This window comes from Budorcas taxicolor, chromosome 17 (assembly GCF_023091745.1).
Source record: "Budorcas taxicolor isolate Tak-1 chromosome 17, Takin1.1, whole genome shotgun sequence".
In the NCBI taxonomy this organism is placed as follows: Eukaryota; Metazoa; Chordata; class Mammalia; order Artiodactyla; family Bovidae; genus Budorcas; species Budorcas taxicolor.
This window is the reverse complement of record NC_068926.1, coordinates 40,375,620-40,399,164: the sequence shown is the minus strand read 5'-3', so window position 1 is coordinate 40,399,164 and position 23,545 is coordinate 40,375,620. Positions and strand designations below refer to the sequence as shown.

At 41.7% G+C, this 23,545-nt stretch overlaps 1 protein-coding gene across 1 annotated transcript in view; it reads right to left on the bottom strand.

Annotated features, from left to right (window-relative positions):
* The window catches only part of C17H4orf45 (chromosome 17 C4orf45 homolog), a 131,102-nt gene that overhangs the window by 39,642 nt on the left and 67,915 nt on the right, over window positions 1–23,545 (bottom strand). The window contains exon 3 of the mRNA XM_052654447.1: window positions 21,568–21,626. Coding sequence (XP_052510407.1) covers window positions 21,568–21,626 — 59 coding nt within the window. The remainder of the gene's footprint in view (window positions 1–21,567; window positions 21,627–23,545) is intronic.

Below are 23,545 nucleotides of genomic sequence, written 5' to 3'. Positions count from 1 at the left end.
ATAGGTTCATCAGTACCAACTTTATAGATTCCACACACATGAATTAATATGCAATATTTGTCTTTCTCTTTCTGACTTACTTCACTTTGTGTAATAGGCTCTAGGTTCATCCACTTGATTAGGACTGACTCAAATCAGTTTTTTTTGAATAGCTCAGTAATATTCCACTGTATATGTGTACCACAGTTTCTGTATCCATCTGTCAATGGACATCTAGGTTGCTTGCATGTGCTAACTATTGTAAAAAGTGCTGAATAAAGCATTGGTTTTATTCTTGCTTAGTAGTTCTCTCCTTAGCAAAATAGCAGAAATGACTACGATCAATTTTACATCATTAATAATCCACCTACTGTATAGCACAGGAAATGCTGTTTGATATTATGTAACAACCTAAATGGGAAAAGAATTTTTAAAAAGAACAGATATATGTATGTGCATAACTGAGGCCTTCCGAGGTGGTGGTGGTGGTAAAGAAACTGCCTGCCAGTGCAGGAGACATAAGAGATGTGGGTTTGATCCCTGGGTTGAGAAGATCCCCTGGAAGAAGGCATGGCAACCCACTCCAGTGTTCTTCCCTGGAGAATTTCACGTACAGAGGAGGGTTGAGGGGCTACAGCCCATAGGGTCACCAAGAGTCCGACATGGGAGAAGTGACTTAACATGCATGCATTCATAACTGAATTACTTTGGCATACCTGAAACTAGCACATTATTAATCAACTATATTCCAATGGAGAAGGAAATGGCAACCCACTCCAGTGTTCTTGCCTAGACAATCCCAGGGACAGGGGAGCCTGGTGGGCTGCCATCCATGGGGTCGCAGAGTCGGACACGACTGAGCGACTTCCCTTCCACTTTTTACTTTCATGCATTGGAGAAGGAAATGGCAACCCACTCCAGTGTTCTTGCCTGGAGAATCCCAGGGACGGGGGAGCCTGGTGGGCCGCCGTCTATGGGGTCGCACAGAGTCGGACACGACTGAAGCGACTTAGCAGCAGCAGCAGCATATTCCAATGTAAAAGAAAAAGGTAAAAAAGAAACAAGTCGAAACCAAATTTGTTGAAAGGAGGTCTGTATATCTACAGGCAAATTATTTTGTAAAGTAGCTAGGATTACTTACATTTATAAACAAGACTGTGAGATTCACATTAGCATGAAACATACTGTCTCAAGGATGAAAATAAAATTGCTTCCCAAAGAAATGTTGGGGAAAACACAAGAGGCGTGTCCCCAGATTGCCAGTGTAATCATTTCAGACATAGGAACAGTGCTTAAATGCTATTTTTAAAAGACAGAAAGAGATAGCTAAATATAAGGATATTTGTTTTCTTTTAGGTAGAAAAAAAAAACACATCCACTCTCTTGGGCCCTCTTCAGGAAAGAGAGCATGTAAGGCTTATGCAGTTCTATAAAATTATATACCACCATATGCTTCCAACCTCAAATTCTGGTTATTTTGGTTTGACTTACTGCTTTTATTCCATAGGAAACACAAGTACTTTACCCCGAAGGCTTGTTAAATATTCTACCACTCAGCTGGAGTAAAGAATTAATCGGAACAGGAGAGGTCTACCATGACCCTGAGTGGACAAGCACTTTTTCATTATTTTGCCAGATTGTCTTCTCCAAGCTCCAGAATGTGAAAAATACTGTCTTTGCCACAGTGATGTCACCAGCACGTGGCTGGCTGCCCTTCTGGGTGCCAGCTGGGTTTCCAGGCACACGGGCCACGCAATAAAAATCAAGCATCTTGTCTTCCTGTGCCGAACAACACACTCCACAAGGTTGCTGTTGCCAAGAGTTTGTCCATGGCGGGGACTACACAGAGGTGTTTATTCATTTTTGTTCAGTATTTTAAATAATTTATATAATATGACTATCACTTGTGCCCACAGCCTCAGGAGCAGTCGTCCAAAACCTTTCAGCAAAGCAGTGTGTTAGACCGTTCTAGGGTCACCTGTGAGGAATGCTGGACGGAATCCCTGATGTTGCTGCAGGTATGGGCGATTCTCTGTAGGACACCGAGGAAGTCCTGCCTGTTCTCAGCAGCGCAAGGCATCTCTCCAGGCTGGTACTTCCTGGGTGATGCTTGTTTGTGTCAGGATCAGAAAACCACAAGGGGAAGAAAAGGCAGCAACATGTACTTCAGCGGCTTGGCAGCCTTCCTAGGGAAGGCTGGTTGGGAGGCTATAACAGTATTGATTCAATTTAGTTTTGGACAAGTTTATACATCCAGATGGTGAAGCCTGACCTTCATTAACTAAGGATAAATTTGATACAATTTTGCTTTAGTTACTTTGGAACTTAAGGATATACACAATTAGACAAAATAGTTCAAAGATTCCCAAGTACCCATCACCACCTTCAAACACTCATCAGTTTATAGCTAATTTTATTAAACCTCAATTCTTCCTATTACTCCTCCATCCCCCCACCAAGACAGCAACTCTGAAAGATGAAAACATTTTCTCTTAACATAATCACAATGCCATTATTTCTCCTAAGGTCTTAGTAATTTCACCAAATGTTCAGCATTGAAAATTCTGGTTGTTTCCTCAATGTTATAATTTTTTAACAGCCCGTTTGTTATAGAAACAGAATCCAAATAAGTTTCACACTTGCAATTGCTGAAGTTCTGTATATTTTCTTTAATTCATAGGTTCTCTTTCATCTCTTTTCTCCTCCACCTCCTCCTCCTTGTCCTTCTCGTCACTATTTTGTTTCTATAAAAATGTTTCCATTTGTCCTGTGAAATTTCCTACACCTGACATCTCCATGTGGTCATTTAACACTTTCTGCTGTCATCTTATTTCCATCCATTGTTGGTTGGATTTAGAGGCTTGATCTAAGGCTGGGTTTGGGGGCAAGACCAACGCATTGATTTGTTAGAGCTGCCATCACCCTGTGCTGCAGATGGGTGGCTGAACAACAGAAATATGCTGTTCACCGTCGTAAGGCTGGATGTCCAAGATCTGGGGGTCAGCAGGACTGGTTTCTCCCGAGGCTGCTCTTCTTGGTGTGTAGATGGCCGTCTTCTCCCTGTATCTTCCCATGATCTTTCTTCTGTGTGTGTCTGTGTTCAAATCTTCTTACAGAGACACCAGTCAGACTGGATCAGGGGCTAACCTAATGACTTCATTTTAATTTAATTACCTCTTTGACATCTCTCTCTTCAAATACAGTCACATTATGAGGTACTGGGGGTTAGGACTCCAACATGGGAATTTTAGAGGTGAGCAATTCAATCCATAATAATTTTCCATGTGATACCCTTCCTTCAAGAGGTACATAAAATCAGATTGTTTATCTTTTTGCGGCTTTGGCAGGCACTGATGATTAATGCCTAGATTCATTAATTTGAGTTTGCAAAGTGGTGCTATATCCTAATTCTGGTGTTCCTTCTTCATATATTAGCTAGATTCCTTTGTTTTTTTAAAGTTGCTCCATCTTCTCTTTGGTTTGCAATTTTATTGGAAAGGCAGAATTAATATTTGATTCTATTTACTCATTTTCAAAATAATAGGTTGCTTCACTGAAATCCTCCAGTGTGATCAGTTTGTTGTGGTTTTCTCAGTGACACGTTGAACTCACGGATGTTCACATCTGTGTGTATGAAAGTGTGAAGGATAGTAATCCATTGTGGTTATTACCTTTCCCTCAAACTGCTGTATTTTCAGCCAAGGGAGGCTCTTCAAGCTAATACAGACCAGGGATCTTGGCCTTCACCAATCAATAGAAATTGATTAGAGGCCAGACAAGAAATTCAGGCGAGGCTTTATTGAGGCCTCTAGTGCAGCAGCAGGCAGTGAGAACAAGTAACAGGTTCCCTTGCCGGCTCACCGTGGGTGGATGGGGGGCAGGCATCAAGCTGTTTCCTTTTGTGGCGTGAGAGCAGGGGTCTGTCCAGGGGTCGAGGTGGAGAGGTGGCTTAGGTGGTTTACCCCCCCCTTAAGTGGCATTATGTGCAAGGGGCATGCGCCGTACCCTGCTTTTGCTTCTGACACCCAGTTTTTGCTCCTGGCTCCTCAGAAATGGCAGTTGGGTCTCTTTGTCTTTGTATCTTTGGGTCCACAATTTGCCACAAGTGCACATGTACACTGTTATTTTAGTCCCATATAGTTTCTCTGTATATTGTCCCTTGAGGAGAGGTGTGTCCAGGTGCCAGCCCTGCAGCACAGGGCCCCAGGTCGCAGCCTGGCTCAGCGCTTGGCCCTAAGTTCGCAGACAGGACTGTAGGAGGCCCAGAGCACTTCCTTGTCCAGGGCAGAGTGAGGTGCCAGGCTTATGTTTTCCATTTCCTTCTCCAGATCCAAGAAGTTCCAGTTCCTTTTGGTGGTTTCCACTATTTAGTGTTTGAATAGTAGAAGCTGAGCACCAGGGGCCTCACTACTACCGGTTGGTTCCCATGTTCAGGCCTTCATAGTGAGTGGAACTATGAAAAACCACATATGCAAACACACATAATCGTACATACGTGTACAAATACATCTTCCAGTCAAATTCAAGGTTTGTTTTATCTTAATATCTGCATTTCCTCTTCCCCACTCCATGAATCCTGGTCTCAACCATAGCAGCAACAACTGACTGAGAACACTGCATTACTGCCCACTCACGTTTACCCACGACACATCCACAACAAAGTCAGGGTCACACAGCGAACACTCCCGCCAAGCTTTTTGCAGTTCATTTTGTCCTTAGATTTGTACTCAAATAACCATGTTTTCAAATCCCTGGGAAGGACTTTCTTGGTGGTCAAGTGACTAAGAATCTGCCTGCCAGCGTGGGCAGGGTTCAATCCCTGGTCTGGGAAGATTCCACATGCTGTTCAACAGCTAAGGCCATGCATCCCAGCTACTGAGCCCACGCGCTGCAACTACTGAAGCCTGTGCGCCTGGAGCCCTTGCTCCGAGACAAGAGAAGTCACATCAATGAGAAGCCCTTGCACTGAAACTAGAGTAGCCCGGCTTGCCACAACTAGAGAAAGCCCACGCGCAGTGACAAAGGTCCAGTGCAGCCAGAAATAAATAAACTAAAATTAAAATACAGGAACCCCTGGGAGTATTTCTTCTTTATGGGTTAAACTACCAACTGGATACATATTTAGTTTTTTTTCCATTTTATATATAAATTAATTTATTTTATAAATAAGAACTAAGATAATAAGGTATAGACCTTGTAGATAGGGGATTTCCAGGTGGTGCCAATGGTAAAGGACCCACCTGCCAATGCAGGAGACCCAAGAGTCATGGGTTCGATCCCTGGGTCATGAAGATCTACTGGAGTAGGAAATGGCAACCCACTCCAGTTTTCTTGCCTGGAGAATCCCATGGACAGAGGAGTCTGGCGGGCTACAGGCCATAGGGTCGCAAAGTGACATGACTGAAGTGACTGAAGTGACTTAGCATGCACGCAGGCACTGTGAAGGTAAGAGATGCACGGGTTTTCAAAGTCAAGCCAAGTGTGACACGGCTTTCCTGTTTTTCTTGTCACCATATGTGTAGACACAGAGAAAGGGATGGTTTGTGTCGTGGTGGGTTTCGAGGAGGAGGTGACGCCTGAATCATGTCTTACCTAACAGCTGCAAAGAGCAACTTAGATTCTCAGAGAAACTGTCCTTTAGTTCTGCTCAAGGAAGAAAACATTTGTTCCAACGCCCACCATGTAATTCTTCTTTGAATTTTAATGAGTTAGCCTTTAGGCTGCTAGACAGAAAACAACGGCTCTGTTCTGTTTAAACTCTGCCATCTTTCTATTTTGCTGCAGAGGCTAGAAAAGAAAGGCCTTTTGCCAAATGTGTGGTCGTATGCTCCAAGGTAGTTCATCTGGACGTGTGAAGTTCCATCTCATGATAGCATTTTGGAAGCTAAATATAGCAGTGGTCTCAGTAAGTCCACTATCCATCCAATTATTCACACAAACTGGAAACTGAAAACTGCCACTGCTTCCACCATTATCTTCATCCCCCACATCCGATACCTAAGTCCTGCCAAATCTACACTCCGTGATAATCCTGGAGCCTGTTTCCCTTGTCCGTCTTGCCCTATTGTTCCCCTAGATCAGCATCCTTCTCTCATAGATGCCTGGCTGTTCCCCTGTCTCCACTGATTCCCCCTATGCCCACCCTCTACTCAAAATGTAAACCTTATTTCGTCACTCTGGGTATTGTGTAGAAGGATGGATGGGTAAAATGTAAGTCCCTTCTTGGGGATGCTCTAAAGGTCAGATGCAAGAGTCAACTGGTCCTGGTCTGACTGCTAACTCCTCTGGTCTCACTTGTCCCTGGAGGTTGAGATCTGGCAGCTCTATAACACTCACTGCACCAGCTGAAGCCAGGCTTTGGAACTGATGCCTGCTCTTCTTGATGAAACACTGATTCCCTGCATCCCTGCTCATCCTTTGCTATGTAATCTCACCTTTTCAGACTCCTCTGCAGAACGTTCCCCCTGCCCCATCCACCTCTTCTCCTCACCCCTGTTAAATGCATAATACTCAGTGTGGCTGTATCACTCATCTGGCTGTGTGTTAGAATTAGTGATGTGTCTATTTTCCCCTCTACACTAGAAGCTGCTTGATAGAAAGAACAGTGATCCAAAATGATTTATTGATTTACTGATTCAATAAACATGTGGTCCAATTAAAGACTGTAAACCAAAGTGGTCAGAAAAGGGTATTTCTTCTTCTTCAAATATCAATGGGTCCATTTAATTTGGGATAAAGTGAGTTTCAAGAAAAATGCAGATAGAATGCTGAACAAAACCTTTCCTTCTGACTATTAACTTCAAAACATCCTAGCTATAAGGACCCTTGGATTTTTATTTCACCGTCTTCAAATATCCCATCTGAGCACTACACCCTTCTGCCCTATCACAGAATGTTGAGGGAAACACTTCAGTCATGGAACTTGATAACACTGATGAGAAATGATCCACCAGATGATAAATTCAAAACCACTAAAGCTGATGTCTTTCCAAACTCATATTGTTTAAAGCGGTTTGACTACTATCGGGAAGACAGAAGGCAAAAAGTGTTTTAAAGGAAAAACTTTTAGTAAGTTTGTGTTTTTTAAAGCAGAAAGCAAATAATGTATCTCCAAAGAGTTCAGTGCCCTTAGACAAAATTTTATGGAAAAGAGTAAGATTGGAACTAGTCTATTTTGATGTGATAGTGGTAAAAATGAATAGAAATATTTAAGAAAGGGCCTCATCCTACAGTTATCTTGATACTTTCACAAAACGGGGAAGGAAGCCACTCTCCTGTGTATCAGATCCATGCTGATGCCTTACACACTCACACACCATCCTCAAGACAACCTTATGAGTTCAATGTTACCATTTCCCCTTTTGCCCTTGAAACTGAGATCTGACAGCATCTATGTTCACAAGATGGAGGAATTTTGCCCAACTCTGTAAGCATCAGAAAACCTGAACATTACGAGCAGGTTTCAAAGAACAAGTGAAAGATAGTGAAAAGCACAGAGGATGGTAAATGGTGCACGTATGTTTATTCATCTGGTCGTGTAGACAGAAATGATATTAATGACATGTTTTAAATTAACTTATTTATTTGGCTGCACTGGATCTTAGTTGAAACATGCAGGATCTTCACTGCTGCATGATGGGTTTTTAGTTGCGGCATGCATGCTCTTTAGTTGCGGCATGTGGAATCTAGTTCTCTGACCAGGGATCGAACCTGGGGCCCTGCATTGGGAGCATGGAGTCTTAGCCACTGGACCACCAGGGAAGTCCCCTAAGTGATGGTACCGGTCTTCTGTAAACCACTTCTAGGGCCTCCCAGGTGGCACTAGCGGTAAAGAACCTGACTGTCAATGCAGGAGACAAAAGAGACTCGGGTTCCATCCCTGGGCCGGGAAGATCCCCTGAAGAAGGGCATGGCAACACACTCCAGTATTCTCGCTTGGAGAATCCCATGGACAGGGAAGACTGGCGGGCTACAGTCAACAGGGTCACAAAGAGGAGGACACGTCGGAGATAACTCGGCAGTCACAAACCACTTCTACAGATACTGCTAATGAAGTAAGAGGTAGAGGGGCCTCCGGTTAACCTGCAGGTTTCATTCTGATTCTTTGAGATAAACTACCAGTGGGAATGACACCTCCTGATAGGATGAAAGACAAAGCTGCCTACCACAGCCCCCTCATTTTTGTGATGGAAAGGGTTTCCCAGCCTAACACATGCACAGAGGAGGCCTCAAGTTGTCCTCTAGTAACCATATCCTTAGCCGTGAGTTTTTTTGGGAGAGGGGAATCAAACCATTTTATTGGGGGCTTTGGGGGAAGGTGGAAAAGCTGGTAGAACAAAGAGATCCGATGTCCTTCTGTGAGCCATCTACCCAACTTCTCAGCTGCTAAAAGAGCATTGTGGTTTTGACCCCTGTGGGTTTCACTTGGATGCTGCTGGAAAATATTCAAAATGGCGACTGGCAGAAGCCCGGATAGGGAATTACAGGTGACACGAGTATAGGGGAAGAAACCCCAGAAGACTAACCCATAATTACACGTTATTTATCTGAGATGGATCAATACATTTTTAAGATAGTTATACAGTTAACATCACCATGTGAAGTCATTAGGGTTTAAAATTGATCAAAGTTTCAGTATACAACTTATATACGTGTATATATGGTGTTTCATTACACAACCACCAGTAAGAAGTCATCTGCCAACGCAGGAGACACAAGAGACACAGGTTCAATCCCTGGGTCAGGAAGATTCCCTGGAGGAGGAAATGGCAACCCACTGCAGTATTCTTGCCTGAAAAATCCCATGGACAGAGGAGCCTAGCGGTCTATAGTCCATGGGGTCGCAAAGAGTCGGACATGACTGAGCACACACCCATGGGCGTGATTGCTGTTATCATTCATTTTGCTGATAGGTCTTTGTTCCAGCTTTGTGTATATTATAAATATAAAGGTTTTAAAAATAATGCATGGTGAACTTTTGAGTGAATAATTTTTCAGTGAATTTTATGCAGGTACTTTCTCTGATTGCCCGAGCAACACAATGTTTCAGAAGTGATAGTTCTTCAGAATATAGTTCTGATTCACACGATGTGAATATTAGGCAAACAAAAAGACAAAAGACTTTGGTGATTGATTCTGATACTGAAAGTGAACATTAAATACACGGTGCTAGAGGATGCACCTTTGCTTCTACAGAGAGTGGGTTGAAGGCAACATTTCATGAAAATTAGAAGACTTTACAGGTGTGTCAGGTGTAACTATTGAATGTAATAACCCATAAAGTATTAGTGAAATAATTTTTGGCCAGCCAAAGGAAAAATCGCCAGCCACAGGCGTTAGTTTCTGCGAAAATCCCCTGGTTAATAGCGAGTTAACAACCTAAGCTACCCCTATGCGGTACACCTCACTCTGAGAGTTCACCCCCGTGCTCTCCCACATGTGCTGTACTTCTAATAAATGCTGGATCTGCTTTGCAGTCTTGGTCTCTTTGTCAAATTCTTTCTTCAGAGATGACAAGGACTGAAGTTCCTTTCTCTCAGTGAACACAGTAATAACAGAATGTTTGAAATGACCGCAGTTGGGGCATATTTGCCAGTGGGAGGGATGAGGGAAAGGATAGTTAGGGAGTTTGAGATGGACATATACACTCTGCTATATTTCAAATGGATAACCAACAAGGACCTACTATATAGCATGTGGAATTCTGCTCAGTGTTATGTGGCAGCCATGATAGGAGAGGAATTGGTTGGGGTGTGGGGGGGGGGGGAATGGATACATGCATGTATATGTATGACTGAGTGCCTTTGTTGTTCACCTAAAACATCACAACACTGTTAATTGGCTATATCCCCATATAGCATAAAAAGTTAAAAAACATCTTGATCATAGCAAAATGAAACAATCAAAACTCTAACACACCTTACCCCCTTTTTTTCTGTATTCTTTTCAGCACATCAACTGTCTTTGTCTTTGCCTTACATCCGTATTGGATTGCAGGCCATGCGTGGATTTCAACGCCGTAAGCTATCACTTTAGGATCAGCAGCTGCTCTTTCAGTGACGCTGGTCTCCTGAAACAAGCCCTAAGAGCCACCGCTCTGATGTATGTAATGCTGAGAAAGGGAAGAAACAGGCCAGCAAGTCAGAAGTGCCTCTTTTGCACACACTTTGGACTTCAGTGTCTTTCAGAAGTTCCACAGAGAGTAATTTGCAGTGAAGGGGCTTCTTCTGACATGAACTGAATTTTCTCCACCTGGACATAGTGATTGCCCAGTAAGTTTTCTTCTTAAGAATAACAGCACTGTCTCTTCTTCCAACACAGCTGTGTCATATTCTGCTCTAAGTGCTCCATCCCAGGATGAATAATAACCTCTCATCCAACAAGAAACATTTATATGCAGCCTGTGCTTCTCCCTTACAAGAGGTCCTTCAATGAAATGATTGGCCTTACATTAGGCTGTCTGGCCTGTCTTTCCCGATAGAATATAAGGAAGGCAGGAACGATGTCTGTCTTGTTCACTCCTGAACCTCCAGTGCCTGGCATGAGGTCAGCAGCTGGATACTTACTGAATGAATAAATGGGCCACCACCAGCTGTGTGGCCCCACAGTGGTGACCAGCATGGGAGCTCTGAGCTGTTTCTACTGCACCAGAGCTTCCTGCGAGGCCTCCCCCTGCACCACCCTGCTGGAGAGAAATCTCAGGGGAGGAGGCTGGGGGTGGGTGGGTCCAGAGGAAGAAATACAGAGGCAGTTTTTAGGTAACAAAAATGAGAATGAGTGTGGATAATCTCAAAAGAATACAATGAAATATTACTTAGCTATTAAAAAGAATGAAATAATGCCACCTGCGGCAACATGAATGGACCTAGAGATGATCATACTAAGTGACGTAAGCCAGACAGAGAATGACAAATACCATATGATACCATTTATATGTGGAACTGAATGTATGATACAGATGAACTTACTTACAAACCAGAAACAGACTCACAGACATAGAGAACAGGCTTGTGGGAAAATGGGTGGGGAAGGGTTATATTTGGATTAGCAGATACAAACTATTACATAAGGAATAGATAGGGGACTTCTCTGGTGGTCCAGGGGCAAAGACTCCAGCTTCCATTGCAGAGGGCCTGGGTTTGACCCCTGGTCAGGGTACTAGGTCCCCAAAAGCCACAACTCAGAGTTTGCATGGTGCAACTGAAGATCCCACATGCTGCAATCAAGATCAAGGATCCTGGGTGCCGGAACTAAGAGCTGGTAGGGCCAAATAAATGTATTTTTTAAAAGGATGGATAAACAACAAGGCCTACTGTATAGCACAGGGAGCAATATTCAATATTTTGTGATAAACTAGAATGGAAAAGAATATATAAATATTATATATACTTGTATATAACTGAGTCACTTTGCTGTACAGTAGAAATTAACATGACATTGTAAGTTAATTATACTTCAATAAAACAAAAATTTTTTGAATTGCAGCACTTTGCTCCTTAATGCTTGTGGAAATCCCTCCAAAGTGCCAGTCACCGACAGCCTTAAAAATAGAAAGTTGTCAAGATTTATAGATGTTTTGAGGAAAACAACTCCAAGAGAAAAGCAAGTATTTATGTACCAATATATTTTTAAATAGTGGCTGTCATTAAGTCGGTGCTAGTTTAACAACTGGCTTTGGCAGTATTTCATTATGAAAGAAAACAGGCAATTTTCTACACACCCCTTAATTCATGCCAAATACAGGCACACCTTCTACCTTTCTGCATAAACAGAAAGCCCTGTTTATTCCGGTCAGTGCATATTTCTTTAGTACTGAAAGTTGTAGTTTTAGAAATTTTTTTCAACTTAGAACCATAGCTACTAAAACTCAACTGAGTTTCTATTCTCTCACTTTATAATTCATTTTCATTTTTATCAAATAATATGCTTGTACTTTGCACATAATGTGATGCTAATTCTTTTTCTATTTGAATGCGATCATTTAGGTACATATGCATAATACAGATAAATAGTACTAAAGTGAATCACCATGTTGTGGGACTTCCCTGATTGTCCAGTGGTTAAGAATCTACCTTTCAATTCAGCAGATGCAGGTTTGATCCCTGGTTGGGGAACTAAGATCCCACATGCTGCTGGGCTACTAAGACCCCCTGTCACAACTACTGAACCTGCATGCCCTGGAGCCTGCAAGTTACAATTAGAAAAGTCTTTGAGCTGCAATGAAAGACCCTGCATACTGCAACTAAGAATGAACACAGCCTAATTATTTTTAAAAATCACTGCATTGTATACCCGCAACTTACATAATATTGTAAGTCAGCTATACTTCAACAAAATGCATAAATAATAAATAAGTAGTACTAAAATGTTTATAATTAACAATACTCTCATCTCTCTCTGCTCCTTGTCCCAGCATTGTCTTCTCCAAAATCACCCACTTTCAGCTCATTTGCTTCTTCAGGACTTCACTCAATATTTGTATAATGTAAGTGCCCCTTGAGGAGCCCCCGCTTGCCCTGTGCCTCTTCTGGGCTCCTGCATGTCCACTTTCCTGGTCTTCTCTTTTACCATCTTGAGAATCTTCTCTGCCTGTCACCTTTGTTGGGTTTCTTGTTTCTTTGATCATATTCCTTTCTTTTTCCTGGACTTTCCCTTATTATCTTGCTAGATGATATTCTCCAGTTGCTTCTTAGGAAACAATGCATTTTGGGAATACATACATGCGTAAAAATGTCTCTTTTCTACCTCCCCACTTGACAGTTGAGCAGAGTATAGAATTCCAGGTTGACAGTCACTTTCTAGCAGGCAGAGCAGTCATTGACCAGTGTCTTCCAGAGCCTAGGATCCCTGGAAAGAAGTGTGATGCCTCATTGATTCTGGACCCTTTGTACATGTCTTAGTCTCCCTCTGGAAGGCTTGGCAATTGTCTTCATCCCAGAAGTGAAGTGTCACAGTGACATATCTTAATACAGTTGTTGTCATTTTTCTTTGATCAATTCAATTCAGTTCAGTTCAGTCACTCAGTTGTGTCCAACTCTTTGTGACCCCATGAATCGCAGCATGCCAGGCCTCCCTGTCCATCACCAACTCCCGGAGTTCACTCAGACTCACGTCCATCGAGTCTGTGATGCCATCCAGCCATCTCATCCTCTGTCGTCCCCTTCTCCTCCTGCCCCCAATCCCTCCCAGCGTCAGAGTCTTTCCCAATGAGTCAACTCTTCGCATGAGTGGCCAAAGTACTGGAGTTTCAGCTTTAGCATCATTCCTTCCAAAGAAATCCCAGGGCTGATCTCCTTTAGAATGGACTGGTTGGATCTCCTTGCAGTCCAAGGGACTCTCAAGAGTCTTCTCCAACACCACAGTTCAAAAGCATCATTTCTTCGGTGCTCAGCCTTCTTCACAGTCCAACTCTCACATCCATACATGACCACAGGAAAAATCATAGCCTTGACTAGACGGACCTTAGTCGGCAAAGTAATATCTCTGCTTTTGAATATGCCATCTAGGTTGGTCATAACTTTTCTTCCAAGGAATAAGTGTCTTTTAATTTCGGCTGCAGTCACCATCTGCAGTGATTTTGGAGCCCCAAAAAATAGAGTCTGACACTGTTTTCACTGTTTCCTCATCTATTTCCCATGATGTGATAGAGCCTTTCAATCTGAAAATTCATGTTCTTCCCTTCTGAGAAATTTTCTTACATTATTGATTTTCTTTCTTCTGTTTTCTCTGATCCCTTTAGAGGTCTATTAGACACTAGACTGATTTAATTTTAATTTCTTTTTTTCTTTCTTATTTTCTCCTTTCTTCTTGGACTTCTGTTCCACTTTTGCCAGATTAACTCTATAGTGTGAAATTTCTCTCCCATACTGAATCTCTATACTGATCGTTTTTCCTAACAATGTAATAAGAATTTTAATGGATTTATTTAAATTCATTTATTTCAATGCATTTCACCTGTTTAACTAATTGGGAATGTTTATTAACAGAGTGGCCTGATTTGCTCAGGATACCTACAGGTTAGTCTGTTGTACAGGTGACCTCACTCCATTAGCTTCCTGTTTTACTTTCAAAAGAGTCCTATTTCAGGTAATAAAATATGTGGTCACACTGTTTACTGAGCATTTACTATACTTACCAAGTGCTGTTCTAAGTGCTGTATGTATAACAACACATCTGTATAAAACATCTACTCCAGAGGAGTAGAGTCTGTTATAATCACTTTACAGATTGGAAATCTGAGGCATAAAGAGTTTAAATAACTTGTCACAGCTTCCAGGTCTTACAATGGGGACTTGAATGTGGCAAGTGTCTTCAGAATCCCCCCTTTCCCCTCTATGAACTCTATTTATTTGTTTTTAAAAATATTTTATTTATTTATTTATTATTGAGGTGTAGTTGATTTACAGTATCATGTTAGTTTCAGGAGTGCAGCACAGTTATATATATATATACAAATACACATATATATATGAATATACATATTCTTCTTCATATTAATTTCCCTTATAAGTTGCTATAAAATATTCAGTAAAATTCCCTGTGCTATAGAGAAGGATCTTGTTGTTTATCCATTTTATATATAGTAGCATGTGTGCATTAATCCCAATCTCCTAATTTATTCCCCCTACCCCCTTTGGTAATCATGAGTTTATTTCCTATGTCTGTGAGTCTGTTTCTGTCTTGTATATGAGTTCATTTGTATCATTTTTCTAGATTCCACATATAAGTGATCTTATATGTTTTTTGTCTTTCCATGGCTTATTTCACTCAGTATGACACTCTCTAGGTCATCCATGTTGCTGCAAATGGGATTGTTTCATTTTTTTATGGCTGAGTAATATTCCATTGTATATATGTACTACATCTCTTAATCACTGTGGATTCTACTTCACCACTGCTTGCAATTCCTTATTTGGGGGATATTAGGCTATATCTCACTTTGGATCACTGCAAACACTTTTGGTCTCCTTCTAGCTACACCTCCTTCATTTTTTTCCTGGAGAAGGATAAATTCCTGGTGAGACCAGCTTTTCTTGATTTTCATTTCAGCACTCTTTTAACGATGCCATGCTGTGCACCTCCTGAGAATGGAAGCTGACAAACAAATCCTTTGATTATAGGAAGGCAGACACAGGAGAGCCAACACACTGAAAAGAGCTGTGACTCTCAAATAAATGAAAAGTTAGGGACGTTGTAGTTAATTTTGACTTTTTAAAAGTCATGTTGCTCCTCTCTTCTTGACTGACACCTAGTTTGGTCACCCTCACTTTAGAATCTGCGGCATCCTTGACACCCACACCCGCAACCCCACCATCTACTGATAGTGGCTGTCCACAGGACTGTGAACCAGTCCTTAAGACATTAGTCCTAAGACAAATGACACATTGGCAAATAAATGGCAAAGAGGCAACTTCATAGTGACATTAGGGCATAGTCGTGTTGGCAGTGCCTTTCTGGAAGGAAGTTTGCCTGTGAATGAGTCTGTTGATTTCATAATCTCAGCAAGCCTTTCATGTGCATGGATAACAAGCGTACCCAGAGAGGCAACCAGAGATTTTCCTAATGTTCTCCTTCCAAACCCGGCTTAAACTTCATCTCACTCAGGAAGTCCTCATGAACAAAAGTCCTCCAGTTTTTCCGGCTTGAGCTGTACCAATCTGTGCCATTCTGAGTACACTAAGAACAGGGATTTTGTCTTTTATATCTGATTCACTGAATATTGAGTACCCCTATATGTCAAACTCTATGTTAAAGGTAAGGGAAGTAAAGCAGGATACTGCTATGCTCTATAATTTTCAGTAACATGTAACTTACAGATTTCACTTCTCAAAACAAAAGTCCCACTGATTCACTATTTGCAGTGCATTCTCTTATAAACTGACTCTTAATTTGACTGCAAACTGTTCTCCCACTTCCTATCTGTGCTTTTGATTCTTCTTATTGAAATTAGACATACTGTTTATATATATTGGAAAACACCTAGCTGCGAGAAGAGACCACATAAAAATGAGTTAATCATCAGGTCTCATGTCTAGAGAAACTTACGTATTTAAAACAAAAGAATGTTTCCTTTAATTCAGAAGGGAAAAGGATGAAGTCAACCCACACCCAGTTATTGTGGTCATTCCCCATCAGTGGATGTTGTATTGAAATCTTTTTACATCTATCTGTTCTGAAAGTCTGTGAGTGACTTGGGCACAAGGACCCTGCTTATTACTTTATAAATTTTGAGAACTTGTCACATAGCAGACCTTCATCTCAAGTTTGCTGAAGTATGTTTTTACCAGTCTTTAGTAGTAGTAGTGAAAGTCACTCAGTAGCGTCCGATTCCTTGTGACCCTATGGACTATACAGTCCCTGGAATTCTCCAGGCCAGAATACTGGAGTAGGTAGTTTTCCCTTCTCCAGGGGATCCTCCCAACAGAGGGATCGAACCCAGATCTCTTGCATTTACACTTGTAAATGAGGCTCAAAATCTTGGATCTCCCCCACCTACCCTCAAGGTCAGGACTGCTAGGGGAGCTTTATTCAAATAACGACGACAATTTTAGATGCAATAAATTGGATAGCACACCATTGATTCAATACAGATTAACTTAGGGTCAGAAAGAGAGTCATTACATCTGAAAACAACTACCATAAAATACATCCTGATTTCAAGAAAGTTAAATTTTCAAAGTATGCAAGGAAATCCTGTCATTGTCCTTGACTGAACTTTTGGTCCCAAAATCAGAGCAGTCTCTTGGCTCTATTACGTCAGCCGACAAAAACTCTTCAGTGCTGCTTATATGCCCTCAATTTATTCTTCTCTTCCTCCAATGCTTTTTCTGAGACCATTGATAACTTCCAAATATTTGTCTGTTATTGTTTTCTTGGATTTCAATTTCCTTGTATAAACCCTCATCTTTGAGTTCTTTCTTGCCTTTTACAGCCTCCCATTGTCCTCAGGTCCCTGCCTCTGAGGCTCTTTCCTTCTTCCATGATGCTCACTCACCTTTTCCTAGGTGTGGGTGCCCCTAGGCTCATCCCTTTCTTCTTTCAGTCCTCACAAATCATTCTCAGCCCTGAATGATCATCAGAATCGCTTGAAGAGCCTTCTGAAAAGATTCAAGCCCAGATCCCAACCCAGAGCTGTGGAATCAGTCAACTTGGACTAAGATAGTAGCTCTGTAACCTGTGTTTGTGTACCTTACTTAGCATCTGAAGTTCAATTTCTTCTCCTGTAAAATTAAGATAATGCTAAAAGCTCTTTCATCCGATCTCTGAATACATTCTTACTCCCTGTTGTCACAGCAAACATCATCTCTTCTTCTCCTCATTTATTTAAAGCCTGCGTTCCTTCAAAAGCTGAGCTCAAATCCTTTCCTTCTCACAACGCTCATCATCACAACTGATTTTGGATTGTTTACAGAGCTCACTGAAAACTCAAGAGCAACTTGTTGAAATGAAATTGTTTCCTGGCTGAGCTTCCTACAACTATCTTGTCACTTTTCAATTTTTTTCTCCACGCAGCACTTCAATATTCCAGAGTGATTTTTTTCACATTGTTCCCTATTTTAAATCTTTCAATGAATTCTCTTTTTTAAAATGTATTTATTCATTTATTTTTATTTTTTTGGTTGAGCTAGGTCTATGTTGCTGCACACAGGCTTTCTCTGGTTGAGGTGAGTGGGGGCTACTCTCTAGTTGCCAATGCATGGGCTTCTCATTGTGACGCCTTTGCTTATTCAGAGCACAGGCTTGAGGCACATGGGCTACAGTAATTGCTGCCTCCTAGAGACAAGGCCTAGTAGGTTCATGTGCTTAGTTGCTCACATCATGTGGAATCTTCCCAGACTGGGGATTGAACCTGTGTCCCCTGCACTGGCAGGTGGATTCCCATCCACTGTATCACCAGGGAAGTCCTCACTGACTTCTCTTAGTTCTTAGGCTTGTTCAGCACCATGGCTGCAGAGTCTAGCAGTGCTTTGAATACAGGAGATGCTGGATTTATTGAGTGAATGCAGTTGACTGGCAACATAACATGCAAACAGCTGGGGAGGCTAAACACAAACCTTGCCCAGGAAAGAGATGGCTCTTGGCACAGCTGAGAGGATGCAATCAGGTGGGTACACCTGGACCTGGTAGAGTCATCCTCTTTCAGAGCCTCTGCCAAGCCTGAGAGTGAGGCCAGAAGGTTTTTAAGCAGCAGTTGTGCTTAGTGTCCCAAAAGTGCAGGAACACTGACCTCCAAAAATCTAAGGAGAACAAAGACATTATTGAATCTGCACTCCTGTAAGAGCAATGCTGGCTGATCTCTTTTCCCTTAGAAATCTGAATTATATGTTCCAATAGATGACAAGCATAGGTTTTGCTCTCTTCCTGTAACTGAACATATCCTGTGCTAGACATGTTTCATTTAGGTTACCAGCTGCCTTAAGAGAGTGTCAATTCAAGCCATTGTGTGACTTTAATAGGATTACATTGATTAACTAACATGATGCTATATGATGGTTTCTAGGCCAACAGCACGAAATGAGGGGCTTTTAACCAAAAAAGTTATATTTTTGTTCTTTCATTGAAAACAACCATTTATATAGTTAAAGGCCCCACCCTGCAACATCCAGCTGCAGTTCTTAACAGGCTGGTTCCCTTTTCCTGCTCTGTGCTCTCATCTCACTTGCCCTGCCCCATTCCTCCCCTTAATGAAATCCCTTACTGTTAACAGTGGAAGTGAGAAATAGATTCAAGGGATTAGATCTGACAGACAGAGTGCCTGAAGAAGTACGGACAGAGGTTTGTGACACTGTACAGGAGGCAGGGATCAAGATCATCCCCAAGAAAAAGAAATGCAAAAAGGCAAAATGATTCTCTGAGGAGGCTTTACAAATAGCTGTGAAAAGAAGGGAAGTGAAAGGCAAAGGAAAAAGGGAAAGATACACCCATTTGAATGCAGAGCTCCAAAGAATAGCAAGGAGAGACACGAAAGCCTTCCTCAGTGATCAGTGCAAAGAAATAGAGGAAAAGAATAGAATGGAAAAGACTAGAGATGTCTTCAAGAAAATCAGAGATACAAAGGGAAATTTTCATGCAAAGATGGGCTCGATAAAGGACAGAAATGGTATGGACCTAACAGAAGCAGAAGATATTAAGAAGAGGTGGCAAGAATACACAGAAGAACTACACAAAAAAGATCTTTACAACCCAGATAATCATGATAGTGTGACCATTCACCTAGAGCCAGACATCCTGGAATGTGAAGTCAAGTGGGCTTAGAAAGCATCACTATGAACAAAGCTAGTGGAGGTGATGGAATTCCAGTTGAGCTATTTCAAATCCTAAAAGATGACCTTGTGAAAATGCTGCACTCAATATACCAGCAAATTTGGAAAACTCAACAGTGGCCACAGGACTGGAAAAGGTCAGTTTTCATTCCAATACCAAAGAAAGGCAATGCCAAAGAATGTTCAAACTACTGCACAATTGCACTCATCTCACATGCTAGCAAAGTAATGGTCAAAATTCTCTGAGTGAGGCTTCAACAGTACATGAACTGTGAACTTCCAGATGTTCAAGCTCAATTTTAAAAAGTCAGAGGAACCAGCGATCAAATTGCCAACATCCACTGGATCATCGAAAAAGCAAGAGAATTTCAGAAAAACATCTATTTCTGCTTTATTGACTATGCCAAAGCCTTTGACTGTGTGGATCACAATGAACTGGAAAATTCTTAGAGATGGAAGTACCAGACCACCTGACCTGCCTCTTGAGAAACCTATATGCAGGTCAGGAAGCAACAGTTAGAACTGGACATGGAACAATAGACTGGTTCCAAATAGGAAAAGGAGTACGTCAAGACTGTATATTGTCACCCTGCTTATTTAACTTCTATGCAGAGTACATCATGAGAAATGCTGGGCTGGATGAAGCACAAGTTGGAATCAAGATTGCTGGGAGAAATATCAATAACCTCAGATATGCAAATGACAATACCCTTATGGCAGAAAGCGAAGAGGAACTAAAGAGCCTCTTGATGAAAGTGAAAGAGGAGAGTAGAAAAGTTGGCTTAAAGCTCAACATTCAGAAAGCTAAGATCATGGCATCTGGCAAATAGATGGGGAAACAGTGGAAACAGTGACAGACTATATCTTGGGGAGCTCCAAAATCACTGCAAATGGTGACTGCAGCCATGAAATTAAAAGACGCTTGCTCCTTGGAAGAAAAGCTATGACCAACCTAGACAGTATATTAAAAAGCAGAGACATTACTTTGTCAACAAAGGTCCATCTAGTCAAGGCTGTGGTTTTTCCAGTAGTCGTGTGTGGATGTGAGAGTTGACTATAAAGAAAGCTGAATGCTGAAGAATTGTTGCTTTTGAAGTGTGGTGTTGGAGAAGACTCTTGAGAGTCCCTTGGACTGCAAGGAGATCCAACCAGTCCATCCTAAAGGAAATCAGTCATTAATATTCATTGGAAGGACTGATGTTGTCCAATACTTTGGCCACCTGATGCGAAGAACTGACTCATTTGATAAGACCCTGATGCTGGGAGGGATTGGAGGCAGGAGGATAAGGGGATGACAGAGGATGAAATTGTTGGATGGCATCACCGACTCAATGGACATGAGTTTGAGTAAACTCTGGGAGTTGGTGTTGGACAGGGAGGCCCGGCATGCTGCAGTCCACGGGGTCACAAACAGTCGAACACGACTGAGCAACAGAACTGACCGAGTAGATAGTGAAGATTTTCTGTGCTTATTAGGAGTAAAAATTCACAAATGTACAAATAAACCTATAAGACATATAATAATTAAGAAAAATTAGCTCTGTTATTGAGTGAAGTAAGTCAGAAAGAGAAAAGCAATATTGTATATTAACACATATATGTGGAATCTAGAAAAGTAGTATAGATTATCTTATTTGCAAAGCAGAAATAGAGGCACGGACTTAAAGAACAAATATATGGACATCAAAGGGGGAAGGGGTGAATGGAAAGAATTTGGAAATTGGAGTTGAAATATATACACCACTGTGCTGAAGTGACTTAGCACACATACCTGTAGGTACAAAGGAAATCAATCCTGAATATTCATTGGAAGGACTGATGCTGAAGCTCAAGCTTCAGTACTTGGCCACCTGATGTGAGGAGCTGACTCTTTAGAAAAGACCCTGATTCTGGGAAAGACGGAAGGCAGGAGAAGAAGGGGATGACAGAGTACGCGATGGTTGGATGGCATCACCAATTCAATGGACACTAGTCTCAGCAAGCTCCAGGAGATGGTGAAGGACAGGGAAGCCTGGTGTGCTGAAGTCCATGGCGTCACAAAGAGTCGCACACGACTGAGTAATTGAAGAACAATGCAGGTATGAAATAGATAATGAGGTAATGAGAGCCTATTGTATTGCACAGGGACCTCTGCTCAATTTTCTGTAGTGACCTAAATGGGAAGGAAATCCAAAAAAGAGGGGATATAGGTAAACATATAGCTGATTCACTTTGCTGTACAGCAGAAACTAACCCAACATTGTAAAGCAACTTACTTCAATAAAAAGAATTAACTCTGGTACTAATTTAGGAGGAAAGATTAATTAATTGATGTAAATATACTTACCATGGGCACTGGTATCTGTGGCTTAGTTTGTCAATAGCAGCTTGACTGAGCTCTCCATACTGTAAAAAGAAGAAAATCAATGTCCCCTGATTCCAAGGTCACTTGGCATGAACATGTCTGAGAGTCTGGTTTCCTAGTAAAAGAGGAGGTCAGGTGGAGCAATTAAACAAGAAACGCTAAATTCATTTGAGGAAAGATGGGCTTTTGATTCTTGAACTGAGAAGAGAAGATACAAGAAGTAAAATAAATCTGACCCTCTGTGCTTTCCCTGCCCTCTCTATAAAAGGACAGGTGTTGGGTGTGCAGAAGAGTGTCATCTGCAATCTCTAAACATCTCATAATTCTGTATCTACATGAGCAGGCACTCAAAACCAGGACTTACTATTTATTTTTTGTTTTTCATAGTGGGACCTTCTTGGTTACCAATCTTAAATATTTGTATTGTGTGCATATCCATCCCAATTCCCTAACAATCCCTTCCCCCCAGCAACTATAACATGACATCATTTAGACTCAGCTTAGCTTTTTTCACATCACCTTACCCTCCTGTGAAAAGATGCTCAACAGCAGTAATTATTAGAGAAATGAAAATCCAAACTACAGTGAGGTATCACCTCACACTGGTCAGAATTGTCATCACCAAAAAGTCTACAAATAGTAAATGCTGCAGAAGATGTAGAAAAAAGGTATCTTCCTACACTGTTGTTTGGAATGTGAAATGGTGCAGCCGCTATGGAAAACAGTACGGAGGTTCCTTAAAAACCTAAACATACAACTACCATATGATCCAGCAATCTGACTCCTGGGCAGATACCTGAAGAAAATGATAATTTGAAAAGATATGTGCACTCCAATGATCATTACAGCATAATTTACCATAGACAAGTTATCAGTTCAGTTCAGTTCAGTTCAGTCACTCAGTCGTGTCCGACTCTTTGCAACCCCATGAATCACAGCACACCAGGCCTCCCTGTCCATCACCAACTCCCAGAGTTCACTCAAACACATCCATCGAGTGAATGATGCCATCCAGCCATCTCATCCTCTGTCGTCCCCTTCTCCTCCTGCCCCCAGTGCTTCCCAGCATCAGAGTCTTTTCCAATGAGTCAACCCTTTGCATGAGGTGGCCAAAGTACTGGAGTTTCAGCTTTAGCATCATTCCTTCCAAAAAACACCCAGGACTGATCTTCAGAATGGACTGGTTGTATCTCCTTGCAGTCCAAGGGACACTCAAGAGTCTTCTCCAACACCACAGTTCAAAAGCATCAATTCTTCGGTGGTCAGCCTTCTTCATAGTCCAACTCTCACATCCATACATGACCACTGGAAAAACCATAGCCTTGACTAGATGGACCTCTGATGGCAAAGTAATGTCTCTGCTTTTCAATATGCTATCTAGGTTGGTCATAGCTTTCCTTCCAAGGAGTAAGCGTCTTTTAATTTCATGGCTGCAGTCACCATCTGCAGTGATTTTGGAGCCCCAAAAATAAAGTCTGACACTGTTTCCACTGTTTCCCTATCTATTTGCCAAGAAGTGATGGGACCAGATGCCATGATCTTAATTTTCTGAATGTTGAGGTTGAGCTTTAAGCCAACTTTTCCACTCTCCTCTTCCACTTTCATCAAGAGGCTCTTTAGTTCCTCTTCACTTTCTGCCATAAAGGTGGTGTCATCTGCATATCTGAGGTTATTGATATTTTCCCCAGCAATCTTGATTACAGCTTGTGCTTCTTCCAGCCCAGCGTTTCTCATGATGTACTCTGCATAGAAGTTAAATAAGCAGGGTGACAATATACAGCCTTGATGTACTCCTTTTCCTATTTGGAACCAGTCTATTGTTCCATGTCCAATTCTAACTGTTGCTTCCTGACCTGCATATAGGTTTCTCAAGAGGCAGGTCAGGTGGTCTGGTATTCCCATCTCTCTCAGAGTTTTCCAGTTCATTGTGATCCACACAGTCAAAGGCTTTGGCATAGTC